The sequence below is a fragment of the Cyprinodon tularosa genome, unplaced genomic scaffold, assembly GCF_016077235.1.
Source record: "Cyprinodon tularosa strain WSP-4 unplaced genomic scaffold, ASM1607723v1 ctg1015, whole genome shotgun sequence".
Taxonomy (NCBI): domain Eukaryota; kingdom Metazoa; phylum Chordata; class Actinopteri; order Cyprinodontiformes; family Cyprinodontidae; genus Cyprinodon; species Cyprinodon tularosa.
In genome coordinates this window covers 166,437-185,000 of record NW_024037800.1, presented here as the reverse complement: position 1 = coordinate 185,000, position 18,564 = coordinate 166,437, and the positions used below count along the sequence as shown (strand labels likewise).

Genomic DNA, 18,564 nt, shown 5'->3' with positions numbered 1-18,564 from the left:
CAGAATTCTTCACACCCCTGCATCCACTGATCAGCAGGTGCCTGACCTTCTAGACGGGCCCCCTAAAGGTCTGGTTATCGTCCCGCCTGTCGCAGGTATGTTTGATTTCTGCCCAATATTGAAGCGTGGTCTGCGCTGTTACTCCACGCCACAACGCCAGAGGGCCAATCAGGAACCAGCTGTGGGTCTAGATACGGCCGATGAGGAAGTGGGGGTGAGTTTGTCTGACAACGGAGGGACATGAGGGCCAAAAAGAGCGGGGATCCAGGTGGAAAAAGGGTCCCAGCGTTCTCGCTCTGCTAGCTGCTCCATCTTCTCCAGGCGTTTTCCATAATGGCGGTCAGACAAACAGAACGAGCCGGTAAGGAACCAACCAGGAAATACGCGTAGAGTAGAGCGGATGGAGATCTGACCAATCAGAGGCCTCCTGTCTGCGCTCACCTACAATGTAGCAGAGGTGCAGCAGAGCGTCACTGAGACACACCAGCAGACCACCTGGTTTCTGAGCATAAACCAGCCTTCAGAGTCCAGGCCAGAGAGGAGGGACCTAAAGATTAGGGTTATGGAAGGGTGGCCCTCATTAAGGCTGGAGGAGCCATGCAGCCGTTAGGAAGGTCTGAATGCTGGAAGGAAAATAATAAAAACGTTCCACTGATTAAACAGAAAGGATAAATATCTTACTTGTAGATGAAGACGTACTTCTGCAGGTCAGAGGCCTTCCCCAGAGCGCCACTCGCCACAGCCTCATAACGATGTTGGTCATACCTGGAAAAACAACAAACCTTTACTGATCCCAGCCGTTCCAATCTCTCATTATCATCACATTCCTCCCAAAGTCAGATAAAATTGGTTTGATCCAGAAAACCTGGAACCATTTGAGCTCGTCTGCAACAACCGATTCCTGATATTTACATAATTTCACCTGTTAAAAAAAACAACAAAGAAATCTAGTTCGTTTTCAACTAAAAGACCTGATATTAAAGGAATAGTACACCCAAAACATGATTAGCCTTCATTTTCTACTCACCCCCATGCTGAACAACACTCTGGAGTACTTTTTTGATATCTCAAATGCATCTGGAGATCTGGGAGGCTTCTTGCTGTCTGCTGACATTCAAATAATGGAGGTCTATGGTGCCCGAGGCAGAAAGGTCCATAAAAGTCCACAAAAAACGTGTCAATATTCCTCCATACTGCTCGTCCAATGTATTCCAAGTGTCCTGAGTGGGTAGCATCCAGAATTTACTCGAAACGAAGTCATTTAGAATGTTTTTAGAGCATAAACAGTAGTGTATAGGATTTCCTGAAAGCGCGTTCACGAGCCTACGGAAACCGGCAGACCAAACCAGATGAAAGTGCGCATTCAGCGTCTGCTCTTCCAATAATGCAAGCGTAGAAGAAGAAATGTGCTGTTTACCTGTGCAAAGAAAGAAACAATGAAAGAAAAATGTCTGAGGACTTCAGTGTTGAGGAAGAGCATGAGTTCTTTGCCGAGCTGAATGCGCACTTTCATCTGGTTTGGTCTGCCGGCTTCCGTAGACTCGTGAACGCGCTTTCAGGAAATCCTATACACTACTGTTTATGCTCTAAAAACATTCTAAATGACTTCGTTTCGAGTAAATTCTGGAAGCTACCCACTCAGGACACTTGGAATACATTGGACGAGCAGTATGGAGGAATATTGACACGTTTTTTGTGGACTTTTATGGACCTTTCTGTCTCGGTCACCATAGACCTTTTGGGTGTACTATTCCTTTAATAGTTGAAATGCACAAACAGCATTTTAGGTTATGAAGCATAAACCCCAAATTTATAGATGCTAACAAATGCTAACGACAGTTTAGCTAAATTAGCTTAGCCGTAGCTTTGGGAAGGAAGCCAGATCAAGTCCGGCTGCGTTTTAGGCAATCGTCAGATTGCAAAGCTAAAGACTGAAAGCAACAGCAGCAGAAACGATGCAGTCTTCAGAATTTCCTCCAGAGACGAAGAAAAAACACCAGAAAAGGTGATAAAACTATGGCAGAAAAACTAGTGAACCAGAGGAAAGGTTTGTTCCTGGTTGCTTTTTCTCTGAACACCCCTCTGTTATCAGAGGCGTGGGAACTGACTGTGCATAAATACGCTGAAGATGATTCAGTCTTTGTTCCCTGAAGAGAAAAAGCAGCAAAAGATGGTTTATGATTAAATTTACCAAACCTTAAACACAAAGAGTGATTTTACTAACAGAAGGGGCCGTTTTAGTAACGTCCTTTATTCTGTTTCTAAGATCTCATTAGATGCTCAAAACGCCAAAAACTGGCAGCTTGAAGAGCGTCTGTCCGTCTCTGTTTCCAAGTTTGAAGACGTTTCACTTCCCTTCCAGGAAGCTTTTTCAATTCAAAATGTCAGACATAACGTTTAATGCACTTTTGGTCCAGTTTGCATGTTTTCTAAAGCAAAACAAGGCTTTATAAAGCCTGGAACTGGATGCTAACTGGTTAACTGGTTAACGCTTTAATGGAATGACTGGATCACCAGGTCCTGATGGAAGCCCTGCCTCTCTACCCGCTCCTCTGCAGAAAGATACGCTGCGAACGCTGCATGAATCGATGAACCACGCCAGCGTACAGAGGGACCCGGACGCTTTCAGATGATGGCGCCACGGGGCCCCTCCCTTTATGATTTCACCAGCTTCCATTCCTAAGCTTCCTCAGTCATGTGGTGTGTTTTTGCATTTTACTCATTAAATACCAGAATCTGTAAATTGCTTTGGATCAGCTGCCCCCCCCCCCCCCAGTCAGAAGGTTAGTTTGATCCTTCACATTCAGCCAGTCACCAAATTAACCCAGAGAGGAAGATGGCAGAGAGAGAGAGAGCCTCTGATTGGAGAACCTAAAGGAGCCGTTGCATCAGGCGGTTGTCATGGTAACGATGTTAGGCCCAAAGCCGTAGGAGCTCACCATTAGCCAGACGTTCCTGGCCTTCTTCATGCACTTCTTCTCCACAGTAAAGTTAGGCCCAAAAGTTTTCATACCCCTTACATCTGAATCAATTTGACCAACATAGCTCTGATGGAGTCAAGAAGGTTCTGGAACGGCCCAGAACATTCTGAAGAACCTAAAGAAGGTTCTGGAACGGCCCGGAACATTCTGGAACGGCCCGGAACATTCTGAAGAACCTAAAGAAGGTTCTGGAACGGCCCGGAACATTCTGAAGAACCTAAAGAAGGTTCTGGAACGGCCCGGAACATTCTGGAACGGCCCGGAACATTCTGAAGAACCTAAAGAAGGTTCTGGAACGGCCCGGAACACTCTGGAACGGCCCAGAACATTCTGAAGAACCTAAAGAAGGTTCTGGAACGGCCCAGAACATTCTGAAGAACCTAAAGAAGGTTCTGGAACGGCCCGGAACATTCTGAAGAACCTAAAGAAGGTTCTGGAACGGCCCGGAACATTCTGAAGAACCTAAAGAAGGTTCTGGAACGGCCCGGAACATTCTGGAACGGCCCGGAACATTCTGAAGAACCTAAAGAAGGTTCTGGAACGGCCCAGAACATTCTGAAGAACCTAAAGAAGGTTCTGGAACGGCCCGGAACATTCTGAAGAACCTAAAGAAGGTTCTGGAACGGCCCGGAACATTCTGGAACGGCCCGGAACATTCTGAAGAACCTAAAGAAGGTTCTGGAACGGCCCGGAACACTCTGGAACGGCCCAGAACATTCTGAAGAACCTAAAGAAGGTTCTGGAACGGCCCAGAACATTCTGAAGAACCTAAAGAAGGTTCTGGAACGGCCCGGAACATTCTGAAGAACCTAAAGAAGGTTCTGGAACGGCCCGGAACATTCTGGAACGGCCCGGAACATTCTGAAGAACCTAAAGAAGGTTCTGGAACGGCCCGGAACATTCTGAAGAACCTAAAGAAGGTTCTGGAACGGCCCGGAACATTCTGGAACGGCCCGGAACATTCTGAAGAACCTAAAGAAGGTTCTGGAACGGCCCAGAACATTCTGAAGAACCTAAAGAAGGTTCTGGAACGGCCCAGAACATTCTGAAGAACCTAAAGAAGGTTCTGGAACGGCCCGGAACATTCTGAAGAACCTAAAGAAGGTTCTGGAACGGCCCGGAACATTCTGGAACGGCCCGGAACATTCTGAAGAACCTAAAGAAGGTTCTGGAACGGCCCGGAACATTCTGAAGAACCTAAAGAAGGTTCTGGAACGGCCCGGAACATTCTGAAGAACCTAAAGAAGGTTCTGGAACGGCCCGGAACATTCTGAAGAACCTAAAGAAGGTTCTGGAACGGCCCGGAACATTCTGAAGAACCTAAAGAAGGTTCTGGAACGGCCCGGAACATTCTGAAGAACCTAAAGAAGGTTCTGGAACGGCCCGGAACATTCTGAAGAACCTAAAGAAGGTTCTGGAACGGCCCGGAACATTCTGAAGAACCTAAAGAAGGTTCTGGAACGGCCCGGAACATTCTGAAGAACCTAAAGAAGGTTCTGGAACGGCCCAGAACATTCTGAAGAACCTAAAGAAGGTTCTGGAACGGCCCGGAACATTCTGAAGAACCTAAAGAAGGTTCTGGAACGGCCCGGAACATTCTGAAGAACCTAAAGAAGGTTCTGGAACGGCCCAGAACATTCTGAAGAACCTAAAGAAGGTTCTGGAACGGCCCGGAACATTCTGAAGAACCTAAAGAAGGTTCTGGAACGGCCCGGAACATTCTGAAGAACCTAAAGAAGGTTCTGGAACGGCCCAGAACATTCTGAAGAACCTAAAGAAGGTTCTGGAACGGCCCAGAACATTCTGAAGAACCTAAAGAAGGTTCTGGAACGGCCCGGAACATTCTGAAGAACCTAAAGAAGGTTCTGGAACGGCCCGGAACATTCTGGAACGGCCCGGAACATTCTGAAGAACCTAAAGAAGGTTCTGGAACGGCCCGGAACACTCTGGAACGGCCCAGAACATTCTGAAGAACCTAAAGAAGGTTCTGGAACGGCCCAGAACATTCTGAAGAATCTAAAGAAGGTTCTGGAACGGCCCGGAACATTCTGAAGAACCTAAAGAAGGTTCTGGAACGGCCCGGAACATTCTGGAACGGCCCGGAACATTCTGAAGAACCTAAAGAAGGTTCTGGAACGGCCCAGAACATTCTGAAGAACCTAAAGAAGGTTCTGGAACGGCCCGGAACATTCTGAAGAACCTAAAGAAGGTTCTGGAACGGCCCGGAACATTCTGAAGAACCTAAAGAAGGTTCTGGAACGGCCCGGAACATTCTGAAGAACCTAAAGAAGGTTCTGGAACGGCCCAGAACATTCTGAAGAACCTAAAGAAGGTTCTGGAACGGCCCGGAACATTCTGAAGAACCTAAAGAAGGTTCTGGAACGGCCCGGAACATTCTGAAGAACCTAAAGAAGGTTCTGGAACGGCCCGGAACATTCTGAAGAACCTAAAGAAGGTTCTGGAACGGCCCGGAACATTCTGAAGAACCTAAAGAAGGTTCTGGAACGGCCCGGAACATTCTGAAGAACCTAAAGAAGGTTCTGGAACGGCCCGGAACATTCTGAAGAACCTAAAGAAGGTTCTGGAACGGCCCGGAACATTCTGAAGAACCTAAAGAAGGTTCTGGAACGGCCCGGAACATTCTGAAGAACCTAAAGAAGGTTCTGGAACGGCCCGGAACATTCTGAAGAACCTAAAGAAGGTTCTGGAACGGCCCAGAACATTCTGAAGAACCTAAAGAAGGTTCTGGAACGGCCCAGAACATTCTGAAGAACCTAAAGAAGGTTCTGGAACGGCCCAGAACATTCTGAAGAACCTAAAGAAGGTTCTGGAACGGCCCAGAACATTCTGAAGAACCTAAAGAAGGTTCTGGAACGGCCCAGAACATTCTGAAGAACCTAAAGAAGGTTCTGGAACGGCCCAGAACATTCTGAAGAACCTAAAGAAGGTTCTGGAACGGCCCAGGCCCAACGCTGTGGAGGGGGCCAGAAGAGGTGAAGGAGGATCTGATCAACATCCCAGAGCAAACCTGCAGACTAACGGCAAGATGTTTGTTCATCACCTCAGCTCTAAACAGAAAGTTCTCATGTTTTGCCAGGGGTATGAATAATTTTGGGCCATAGTAATTCTCTATCCACATGCCCAGAACCATTTCATCCGATCAATAGCGAACCTGCAGCTTCGCAGTCACAATGAAAAGTGAAAATAGTGAGAAAGAGGAGATGAAGGTTATCACTGTACCTGTCCGATTTCCTGTTGGAGGCAGACGGCAGAAACATGATTAATACCTGCTGCTGAAAAACATGGTGCTACAGATAAGGGGGGTGGGGTGGGGGGGTTACGGGGGCCAAGGGGGGGGCTCTAAAGACTGAGGAAGAGCAGTGAGATCCCTGAAAAGGAGGAAGGAGAAGCAATGTTCCAACATGGAGGATAAAAGGTTAAAGGCAGAGATGAAGGCAGAGGCTCTTCTGTCCGGCTGTAAGGCCCCCTGCTGGCCCTCTGCTGTAACTGCGCCGTCATCCACAGCCTGCATCTACAGGACGGACCTGCAGACCCTAAGCTGCGGACGCAGCAGGAGGCCGTTTGCTCCACAGTAAACTAATTCAGAAACATTCAGAGCAAAAAGACGCAGGAAACTCCCCAAACTCCAAAACATGTGACCCCAGAGGTCAGAGGTCGACTGGGAGGGGAAGTGAGACTTGGTGGCAAAGCCAAACCATCTGCTCTGCTAAGAGGATCTCCAACTTCTGTTTAGGAAGAAGGACATTGCCTTGGAGACCTTGTCTATAGAAGCAGTTGACAGAGGTCAGTGGGTTTATGGGTAAATACTGAGGGCCGCCCCTCCCCCATCAGAACGCTGCGTAACACTGACCGCTGTAAGACGACGCGCCATCAGTGGAGGTCAGCTCTCTACATCTGACCAATCAGATGGAGGCGTGACGGCGGGCTGAGATCCAACATATCAACACGGTGGATTTGTTTAGTTTAAAAAAAAAAAAGGAAATATAGTTCAAACCAATTTTCACATCCATGTTATTTCCATTTACTGATCTCCCCCCGAACTTTTAGCCCCGTTTTGGCGCGGGGGGGCGGAGCCTCAGGTGACGGGCTGTGGAATAATGACTGAACAACAAATAACCAGCTGTGGCATTCAGGGACCGTGGGAACTTTAATATGAATGATATCGGTTTTGAAAAATGACATCATCCAGGGAGAGAAGCGGCCGGTTTGAATCCATGACGACATGTCAGAGGAGAAACTGTGATGGTGGCAGATCTGCAGCATCGTCTCCGAGTAAAAACTACAACCGCCATAAAAACTGAAATCATTTTACGACTCAAAATAAACTAAGTTAAACTCAAATATCTATTTGGTTCATTAAGTTCCTTCTTCACAAACAGGTTCGTGTTACTCAGAATCGGCTCGCCTCGGCGCTCCCGGCCTTCTGGGGCCCTCCCTCTTGGGCCCTCTGGGGTGCTCCCTCTGGGGCGCTCCCTCTGGGGCCCCTTGGCCCTCTGGGGCGCTCTGCCTCCCAACATGCATACAGCAAATCCATGAGCTTTTAGTGTTAGTGGGACCCAGAGCCAGCAGGAGAAGAAAGAAGCAGAGGAGGATTTTAGGACATGGACTCGTTTTCAGCAGCTTGTACCTGTTGAGCGAAGAAACCAGACGTTCGATTGCTTTTCCATCGGAATCGACCACATCCTGCAGCAGACAGACATCACAGCGCGACACGATCTGCTCGCACAAGAAAACAGCAACAAACATCGGTGAACAAAAACATTTGCTAACTTCTCATATTTTCCCTTTGATTTTGTTGGGATAAACTGGAGTCCAAAGATGGCGGAGGGCTCCAACTACAAGATTAACTGAATGAAATATTAGGAATTAATTAATAATTAATTTATTAACAATTTCTTTACATGAAACACAAAGAAAAATAAAGAAAAAGATAAACTGGAAACACAAAGAGCTCCTAAAAGGCCGTCCAGCAATAGGTGTGTGTGTGCTCTCTGTTTCACCATCAGACCGAGGACCGTTTGTCCCAAAGGGGACATTTAGCTTCTTTCATAGCAGTTAGCTTAAGGACTAATGGCTGGGTTAGGGTTAGTTAAGCTCTGGTAATGGTTAGTTAATAGTTACTGTAAGTGAAGCTCTGGTAATGGTTAGGGTAATAGTAAGGGTTAGTTAAGTTCTGGTAATGGTTAGGTTAATAGTAAGGGTTAGTTAAGTTCTGGTAATGGTTAGGTTAATAGTTACTGTTAGTTAAGTCCGTGAGGCAGACACCCTGTCTACTTTTAAGGCTAGGCTTAAAACTTTCCTTTTTGATAAAGCTTATAGTTAGAGTGGCTCAGGTTATCCTGAGCTATCTCTATAGTTATGCTGCTATAGGCTTAGACTTTTGGAGGACATAGGGACCCCCATTTCATCATTCTGCTTCATTCTCTCTCTGTTCTCCTATTCTGCAGAATCTGTTAGTTCAATCTCTAACCTTCTGCTCTCTCTGCTTTTCCTCAGAGTAGCTTTGCCTCGTCTGTTCCTGTTTGGCTGTGACGTCATCCTGGAAAGAAACATCAGCTGTGCTGCTTCTATCAACACCCTTGTTTATAGATGTTGGAGATCGGCCTGTTTTCCAGTGTGGTCCTGTTTCTCTGACCGTGACTGAGTGGATGTGCTTTCTTCGTCCTCTGGCATGGGAGCTGCCTTGGAGCTCGTCTGCCTGGCTGTGTGTTTCCTGGACGGGGCCGCCTTTTACAGCTGCTTTTTGTATCTCTGCTTCTGTCTCCTTGAACCCCAGTCGGCCTCGGCAGATGGCCGCTCACACTGAGCCTGGTTCTGCTGGAGGTTTCTTCCTGTTAAAAGGGAGTTTTTCCTCTCCACTGTCGCTACAAGCATGCTTAGTGTGGGGGATTGTATTTGAGTCAATGAGTCAATGCAATCAACTGGTTTTCCTTAGATAGAAAACTTTGTATCAATTTGATCTGGTTGAACTGTAAAGTGCCTTGAGATGACATGTGTTGTGAATTTGGCGCTATATAAATAAACTGAATTGAATTGAATTGAATTAAGCTCTGGTAATGGTTAGGTGAATAGTTAGGGTTAGTCTGCTCTGGTAATGGTTAGGTGAATAGTTAGGGTTAGTCTGCTCTGGTAATAGTTAGGTTAATAGTTAGGGTTAGTCTGCTCTGGTAATGGTTAGGTTAATAGTTAGGGTTAGTCTGCTCTGGTAATAGTTAGGTTAATAGTTAGGGTTAGTCTGCTCTGGTAATGGTTAGGTTAATAGTTAGGCTTAGTCTGCTCTGGTAATGGTTAGGTGAATAGTTAGGCTTAGTCTGCTCTGGTAATGGTTAGGTTAATAGTTAGGCTTAGTCTGCTCTGGTAATGGTTAGGTTAATAGTTAGGCTTAGTCTGCTCTGGTAATGGTTAGGTTAATAGTTAGGGTTAGTCTGCTCTGGTAATGGTTAGGTGAATAGTTAGGCTTAGTCTGCTCTGGTAATGGTTAGGTTAATAGTTAGGCTTAGTCTGCTCTGGTAATAGTTAGGTTAATAGTTAGGGTTAGTCTGCTCTGGTAATGGTTAGGTTAATAGTTAGGGTTAGTCTGCTCTGGTAATGGTTAGGTGAATAGTTAGGCTTAGTCTGCTCTGGTAATAGTTAGGTTAATAGTTAGGGTTAGTCTGCTCTGGTAATAGTTAGGTTAATAGTTAGGCTTAGTCTGCTCTGGTAATGGTTAGGTTAATAGTTAGGCTTAGTCTGCTCTGGTAATGGTTAGGTTAATAGTTAGGCTTAGTCTGCTCTGGTAATAGTTAGGTGAATAGTTAGGCTTAGTCTGCTCTGGTAATGGTTAGGTTAATAGTTAGGCTTAGTCTGCTCTGGTAATAGTTAGGTGAATAGTTAGGGTTAGTCTGCTCTGGTAATGGTTAGGTTAATAGTTAGGCTTAGTCTGCTCTGGTAATGGTTAGGTGAATAGTTAGGCTTAGTCTGCTCTGGTAATGGTTAGGTGAATAGTTAGGCTTAGTCTGCTCTGGTAATGGTTAGGTTAATAGTTAGGCTTAGTCTGCTCTGGTAATGGTTAGGTGAATAGTTAGGCTTAGTCTGCTCTGGTAATAGTTAGGTGAATAGTTAGGGTTAGTCTGCTCTGGTAATGGTTAGGTTAATAGTTAGGGTTAGTCTGCTCTGGTAATGGTTAGGTGAATAGTTAGGCTTAGTCTGCTCTGGTAATGGTTAGGTGAATAGTTAGGCTTAGTCTGCTCTGGTAATGGTTAGGTGAATAGTTAGGCTTAGTCTGCTCTGGTAATGGTTAGGTTAATAGTTAGGGTTAGTCTGCTCTGGTAATAGTTAGGTGAATAGTTAGGCTTAGTCTGCTCTGGTAATGGTTAGGTTAATAGTTAGGGTTAGTCTGCTCTGGTAATAGTTAGGTTAATAGTTAGGGTTAGTCTGCTCTGGTAATGGTTAGGTTAATAGTTAGGGTTAGTCTGCTCTGGTAATGGTTAGGTGAATAGTTAGGCTTAGTCTGCTCTGGTAATGGTTAGGTGAATAGTTAGGGTTAGTCTGCTCTGGTAATGGTTAGGTTAATAGTTAGGCTTAGTCTGCTCTGGTAATAGTTAGGTTAATAGTTAGGGTTAGTCTGCTCTGGTAATGGTTAGGTTAATAGTTGGGGTTAGTCTGCTCTGGTAATGGTTAGGTGAATAGTTAGGCTTAGTCTGCTCTGGTAATAGTTAGGTTAATAGTTAGGGTTAGTCTGCTCTGGTAATAGTTAGGTTAATAGTTAGGGTTAGTCTGCTCTGGTAATGGTTAGGTTAATAGTTAGGCTTAGTCTGCTCTGGTAATGGTTAGGTGAATAGTTAGGGTTAGTCTGCTCTGGTAATAGTTAGGTTAATAGTTAGGGTTAGTCTGCTCTGGTAATGGTTAGGTTAATAGTTAGGGTTAGTCTGCTCTGGTAATAGTTAGGTGAATAGTTAGGGTTAGTCTGCTCTGGTAATGGTTAGGTTAATAGTTAGGGTTAGTCTGCTCTGGTAATGGTTAGGTTAATAGTTAGGGTTAGTCTGCTCTGGTAATAGTTAGGTGAATAGTTAGGGTTAGTCTGCTCTGGTAATGGTTAGGTTAATAGTTAGGCTTAGTCTGCTCTGGTAATGGTTAGGTGAATAGTTAGGGTTAGTCTGCTCTGGTAATGGTTAGGTTAATAGTTAGGGTTAGTCTGCTCTGGTAATGGTTAGGTTAATAGTTAGGCTTAGTCTGCTCTGGTAATGGTTAGGTGAATAGTTAGGGTTAGTCTGCTCTGGTAATGGTTAGGTTAATAGTTAGGGTTAGTCTGCTCTGGTAATGGTTAGGTTAATAGTTACTGTTAGCTATGCTATGTTAATGGTAATGTTAATAGTTAGAGTTAGCTATTCTCTGGTTAGGGTTAGTGGTTAGGGTAAAACTTTGGGTTAGGCCATAGAAATGAATGGAAGTCAATGGAAGGTGGCCATAGTGGTACACGGCGCATCTGTGTGAATGTGTGTCGTACCCGTGTCAGCGTATGTAAGACTGCATATTTTGCTGCTTTTTCTGAGTTGAAGCGCTTCACGTTGTAGGAGCAGATCCTCAGTCCTGATACAGAAGCTCCTCCGACAAACAAGCCGAAAATGGTGAAGAGGACAAATCGATGAAGATTGCTAGAGCACCCCCTCATGGCTGAATCTATAAAGCAAACAGAGTGTATCTCCCATGAATGAACACAACCAGTATGTTTCAGCTCTGTAAGCACTGCACCCCTACAGCCTGAGAGGTGGACTTTGACCCGGCCATTCTGATGTAGATCCATTGCTGTGTTAATCAAGGTAAGTAAAATTAATTTAAAAATACTTTACTAATCCTGAATACACCGATATACAGGTAGATAGATTAGATCATTTAGATTAGATTCAACTTTATTGTCATTACACAGGTACAAGGCAACGAAATGCAGTTTAGGTCTAACCAGAAGTGCAATAGCAGCAAGTTCAGTATAAATAATGGTTCCATAAATACAGGACATGGGTTCTACTGAATGAGTATAGAGATGAATACCAATATAAATAATGAATATAATATATAGATCACTAGTATTATGAACTAAATTTACAGCTGGATATGTACCGAATATAATATACAGTTGGATATTACTATAAAAAGGGTTTTTACAGTTATATATATATATAGCATATATACAGATGCTATTGTTTATGGATACAATTTAATCCAGTCTAGAGCTGTTCCTTTAACTCCAACAAAATATTCAAGTCTTTCTAAAAGAATATTCTGATCAACTGTATCAAATGCAGCACTGAGATCCAACAGGACGAGCACAGATACAAGTCCATTATCTGAGGCCATGAGAATATCATTAGTGACTTTCACCAGAGCTGTTTCAGTGCTATGATGAGCTCTAAAGCCAGACTGAAACTCTTCAAAAAGTTCATTATGGTGGAAGTGATCGCAAACTTGTTTGGCAACTACTTTCTCAAGAATTTTAGATCAGAAAGGAAGATTGGATATAGGTCTATAATTGACCAAGTCATCTGGGTCAAGAGACGGTTTCTTAAGCAGAGGTTTAATTCCAGCAACCTTAAAAGCTTTAGGTACATATCCCTGTAACAGAGATAGATTAATCACATCTAAAATGGAGGAGGAGATCAAAGGGAATACCTCCTTAAATAACCTGGTTGGAACTGGATCTAACATCCAAGTTGAAGGCTTAGATGAAGACAATAGTTTTGCTAATTCAGAAAGTTCAACTGGATCAAAGCAGTCTAAACCCGGTTCAGATTCCATGACTACCTCAGGTACAATCGCGGATAGAGGAGTGCTTATGATCTTATTTTTAATAAGATCAATCTTATTTATAAAGAATCCCATAATATCATTGCTGCTAAGAGCAGGTGGAATGGATGGTTCAACAGAGCTATGGCTCTGGGTGAGTTTGGCAACTGGATTAAAAAGAAATCTAGGATTATTCTTATTCTCCTCTATTAATGAGGTGAAGTATGCTGCTCTTGCTTTACAAAGGGTCCTCTTATACCACAGTAAACTATTTTTCCAGACTAGGAAGGACTCCCGCAGGCCTGTGGAGCGATATTTTCTCTCCAGTTTCCTAACATTTTGCTTCAAAGTACGCAGCTCTGCATTAAACCAAGGAGCAAGCTTTCTATTTTCATTTTCAAAGGAGCTGCGTTGTCTAAGGCAATACGCAGAGAACTAGCAACCCCATCAACAAAATCATCAACCTGTGAAGGGGAATAAGCTAAGCTTTTGCACTCTGCAGCACTGCTCAGCGACACAGAGGAGAGAGAACGTGAAGCAGATTCTTTAAAATGTATAACTGCTCTATCTGATAAAGATCTGCTAAAATGTAACCTTCTTTTGGGGGAGGAGAACTCTGTTAAAGTAAACCTGAAGGTTATTAGAAAGTGGTCAGAGAGGACAGGGTTGTGAGGAAATACTGTTATTTCTTCACATTCTATGCCGTATGTCAGCACAAGATCCAAAGTATGAAGATGAGAATGTGTGGGACTATTCACATTTTGAACAAAGCCAATAGTGTCTAAGATAGCATTAAAGGCTGCTCTTAAGCTATCGCCTTCAATGTCAGCATGGATGTTAAAATCTCCCACTATGATGACCCTGTCAGTATTTAATACCAAATCAGAAAGGAACTCTGAAAACTCATCTAAACATTCAGAGTAAGGACCTGGTGGACGATACAAAGTTACAAAAAGAAGAGGTTTTCCTGCCTTGAAATTTGGATCAGGGAAATTAAGGGTTAAATGATCAAAGAGTTGTAGGTATTAACTGTTTTGGGAGTAATCAGTAAGTCAGACTGGAAGATTGTTGCTACTCCTCCTCCTCGCCCAGAACTTCTGGGTATGTGAAAATTTAAATAGCTTGAAGGAGTTGCCTCATTTATGCTCACATAATCCTCTTGCTGCAGCCAGGTTTCTGTAAGGCAAAACAAGTCAATGTGATTATCACAAATCAAGTCATTAACTAGCAGACTTTTAGAGGAAAGAGATCTTATGTTAAATAGACCAATATGTTAAACAAACCACCAAAAATAACTACTATAATTTGAGTTATTTTTATTTTAATTAGATTATCATGATTTACTCCTTTGGGAATCTTTTCTGGATGGAGTAATGAGTTGATAACAGCAGAAAAACTGCAGACAGGTGTGTTGAACTATGACACATTTGAAATGGGGATATTGGGTGAAGTAATCAAATGTCCATCCATCAGAGAAGTTCAACAAGTCAGTGGTGTCTGCTGCTGTACTTAACACATGTAGCCTGTGCAGCGTTGGGAGGTGATGGCGACCAGAGCTGAAGACATGTTCAGACATGACTGACCTCAGGCAGCAACGGCTCAGCCTGAAGATTAAAACCTGTTCTCCCTTCCAGCTCTGCCTGATCAAGACCTTTGAAGCTTCACCTCCAACTCACTGATTAAATCCCTCAGTCAGTTTGGAGTCTTTAGACCAGCCCCCTGAGGTCTGTTCATCCATGTTCAGGGCAAGGAGAGGGGGCGGGGGGCACTCTGGGGGGGCAATGGTGGCGATGGGACTTTTTGCAGAGGACTCTGCATTCATCCATCATCCATCCATCCTTCATCCATCATCCATCCATCCTTCATCCATCCATCCATCCTTCATCCATCATCCATCCATCCTTCATCCATCCATCCTTCATCCATCATTCATCCATCATCCATCCATCCATCCATCATCCATCCATCCTTCATCCATCATTCATCCATCATCCATCCATCCTTCATCCATCCATCCATCCATCCATCCTTCATCCATCCATCCTTCATCCATCATTCATCCATCATCCATCCATCCATCCATCCATCATCCATCCATCCTTCATCCATCATTCATCCATCATCCATCCATCCTTCATCCATCCTTCATCCATCATTCATCCATCATCCATCCATCCTTCATCCATCATCCATCCATCCTTCATCCATCCTTCATCCATCATCCATCCATCCTTCATCCATCCATCCTTCATCCATCCATCCATCCATCCTTCATCCATCCATCCATCCATCCTTCATCCATCATCCATCCATCCTTCATCCATCCATCCATCCATCCTTCATCCATCCTTCATCCATCATCCATCCATCCTTCATCCATCCATCCATCCATCCTTCATCCATCCTTCATCCATCCATCCATCCATCCATCCATCATCCATCCATCCTTCATCCATCATTCATCCATCATCCATCCATCCTTCATCCATCATTCATCCATCATCCATCATCCATCCATCCATCCTTCATCCATCCTTCATCCATCATCCATCCATCCTTCATCCATCCATCCATCCATCCTTCATCCATCCTTCATCCATCATCCATCCATCCATCCATCAGCCATCCATCCTTCATCCATCATTCATCATCCATCCATCTATCCATCCATCATCCATCCATCCATCATCCATCCATCCATCAGCCATCCATCCTTCATCCATCATCCATCCATCCTTCATCCATCCATCCTTCATCCATCCATCCATCCATCCTTCATCCATCCATCCATCCATCCTTCATCCATCATCCATCCATCCTTCATCCATCCATCCATCCATCCTTCATCCATCATCCATCATCCATCCATCCTTCATCCATCATCCATCCATCCTTCATCCATCCATCCATCCTTCATCCATCATCCATCCATCCTTCATCCATCCATCCTTCATCCATCATTCATCCATCATCCATCCATCCATCCATCATCCATCCATCCTTCATCCATCCTTCATCCATCATTCATCCATCATCCATCCATCCTTCATCCATCCATCCATCCATCCATCCTTCATCCATCCATCCTTCATCCATCATTCATCCATCATCCATCCATCCATCCATCCATCATCCATCCATCCTTCATCCATCATTCATCCATCATCCATCCATCCTTCATCCATCCTTCATCCATCATTCATCCATCATCCATCCATCCTTCATCCATCATCCATCCATCCTTCATCCATCCTTCATCCATCATCCATCCATCCTTCATCCATCCATCCTTCATCCATCCATCCATCCATCCTTCATCCATCCATCCATCCATCCTTCATCCATCATCCATCCATCCTTCATCCATCCATCCATCCATCCTTCATCCATCCTTCATCCATCATCCATCCATCCTTCATCCATCCATCCATCCATCCTTCATCCATCCTTCATCCATCCATCCATCCATCCATCATCCATCCATCCTTCATCCATCATTCATCCATCATCCATCCATCCTTCATCCATCATTCATCCATCATCCATCATCCATCCATCCATCCTTCATCCATCCTTCATCCATCATCCATCCATCCTTCATCCATCCATCCATCCATCCTTCATCCATCCTTCATCCATCATCCATCCATCCATCCATCAGCCATCCATCCTTCATCCATCATTCATCATCCATCCATCTATCCATCCATCATCCATCCATCCATCATCCATCCATCCATCAGCCATCCATCCTTCATCCATCATCCATCCATCCTTCATCCATCCATCCTTCATCCATCCATCCATCCATCCTTCATCCATCATCCATCCTTCATCCATCATCCATCCATCCTTCATCCATCCATCCATCCATCCTTCATCCATCCTTCATCCATCATCCATCATCCATCCATCCTTCATCCATCCATCCATCCATCCTTCATCCATCCTTCATCCATCCATCCATCCATCCATCCATCATCCATCCATCCTTCATCCATCATTCATCCATCATCCATCCATCCTTCATCCATCATTCATCCATCATCCATCATCCATCCATCCATCCTTCATCCATCCTTCATCCATCATCCATCCATCCTTCATCCATCCATCCATCCATCCTTCATCCATCCTTCATCCATCATCCATCCATCCATCCATCAGCCATCCATCCTTCATCCATCATTCATCATCCATCCATCCATCCATCCATCATCCATCCATCCATCATCCATCCATCCATCAGCCATCCATCCTTCATCCATCATTCATCATCCATCCATCCATCCATCCATCATCCTTCATCCATCATTCATCCATCATCCATCCATCCATCCTTCATCCATCATTCATCCATCATCCATCCATCCTTCAGCCATCCATCCTTCATCCATCCATCCTTCATCCATCATTCATCCATCATCCATCCATCCTTCATCCTTCATCCATCCATCCTTCATCCATCATTCATCCATCATCCATCCATCCATCATCCATCCTTCATCCATCCATCCTTCATCCATCATCCATCATCCTTCATCCTTCATCCATCCATCCTTCATCCTTCATCCATCCATCCTTAATCCATCATTCATCCATCATTCATCCATCATTCATCCATCATTCATCCATCATCCATCCATCATTCATCCATCATTCATCCATCCATCATCCATCCATCATTCATCCATCATCCATCCATCCTTCATCCTTCATCCATCCATCCTTCATCCTTCATCCATCCATCCTTCATCCATCATCCATCCATCCATCATCCATCCTTCATCCATCCATCATTCATCCATCATCCATCCATCCATCATCCATCCTTCATCCATCCATCCTTCATCCATCATTCATCCATCATCCATCCATCATCCATCCATCCTTCATCCATCATTCATCCATCATCCATCCATCATTCATGCATCCACCCATCAATCTATCAGCATCCATCCATCCTTCATCCATCCATCATCCATCCTTCATCCATCCATCATTCATCCATCCATCATTCATCCATCCATCCATCATTCATCCATCCATCCATCATCCATCCATCCTTCATCAATCATTCATCCATCCATCAATCATTCATCCATCATTCATGCATCTATCATCATCCATCCATCTTTTCCTGGATGGATAAATTTAACTGTTAATACTAGGGACGCATGATAAATCGATATTGGCATCGGGTATCGGCTGTTATTCATCTTTTTTAAATACATTTTTCTACTGATTAATGCTAAATGCATTAAATCACTTTAAACATATTAGTCTGAGGTGTAAATAATGATCCACTGATCATTTCTTGCTGACTGGACTTTCCCTTTAAAGACTTCGTCTGATTGATCTTTGCTCAGTGGAAGAACCGGAAAGAGAAAAAAGCTTCAAGGTGGAAACTCACAGCTTCACGTAACAATAAGTGGAATAAAGTTTAGCATTTCTGTCAGATCAATTACTGCATCTTCCATAATAAACCCCAAACTATTAACAATGCTAAAAAGTGAGATAAAGTAGGAAGGTGTGGATCCATACATCCGTTTTCTGAGAGGAATACAATGTTGGACGCAGTTGGCATAGATCCACCGATAACCGTGGTCCTTTCACAGCCTCACAGTTGGTCGATAATAAAGTCCATCCCAGCATCCTAGTGTGGAGTTTAGGAGGAAGCTGAGACTCTTTCAAGAGAAGGTTCAAATTTATTTAACGTCCTCAGACTGAAAGATAGACTCAGACTGAGGCAACCTCAGTACATACACTGATACCTTACAGAATACCAACAACACACACACAC

The 18,564-nt window shown here is 44.1% G+C and overlaps 1 protein-coding gene across 2 annotated transcripts in view; it reads right to left on the bottom strand.

The window, feature by feature from the left end:
* Positions 1 to 18,564, bottom strand: part of LOC119778965 (deoxyribonuclease gamma-like) — a 35,477-nt gene that overhangs the window by 8,137 nt on the left and 8,776 nt on the right. The window contains exons 2-5 of one of the 2 annotated variants that reach the window (XM_038278431.1): positions 11,488 to 11,660; positions 7,630 to 7,718; positions 6,222 to 6,233; positions 682 to 765 (exon numbers count right to left, since the gene is read on the bottom strand). In XM_038278431.1, coding sequence (XP_038134359.1) covers positions 682 to 765; positions 6,222 to 6,233; positions 7,630 to 7,718; positions 11,488 to 11,652 — 350 coding nt within the window. In that variant the 5' untranslated portion in view covers positions 11,653 to 11,660. The remainder of the gene's footprint in view (positions 1 to 681; positions 766 to 6,221; positions 6,234 to 7,629; positions 7,719 to 11,487; positions 11,661 to 18,564) is intronic. The other variant, XM_038278435.1, reaches the window with a different exon arrangement.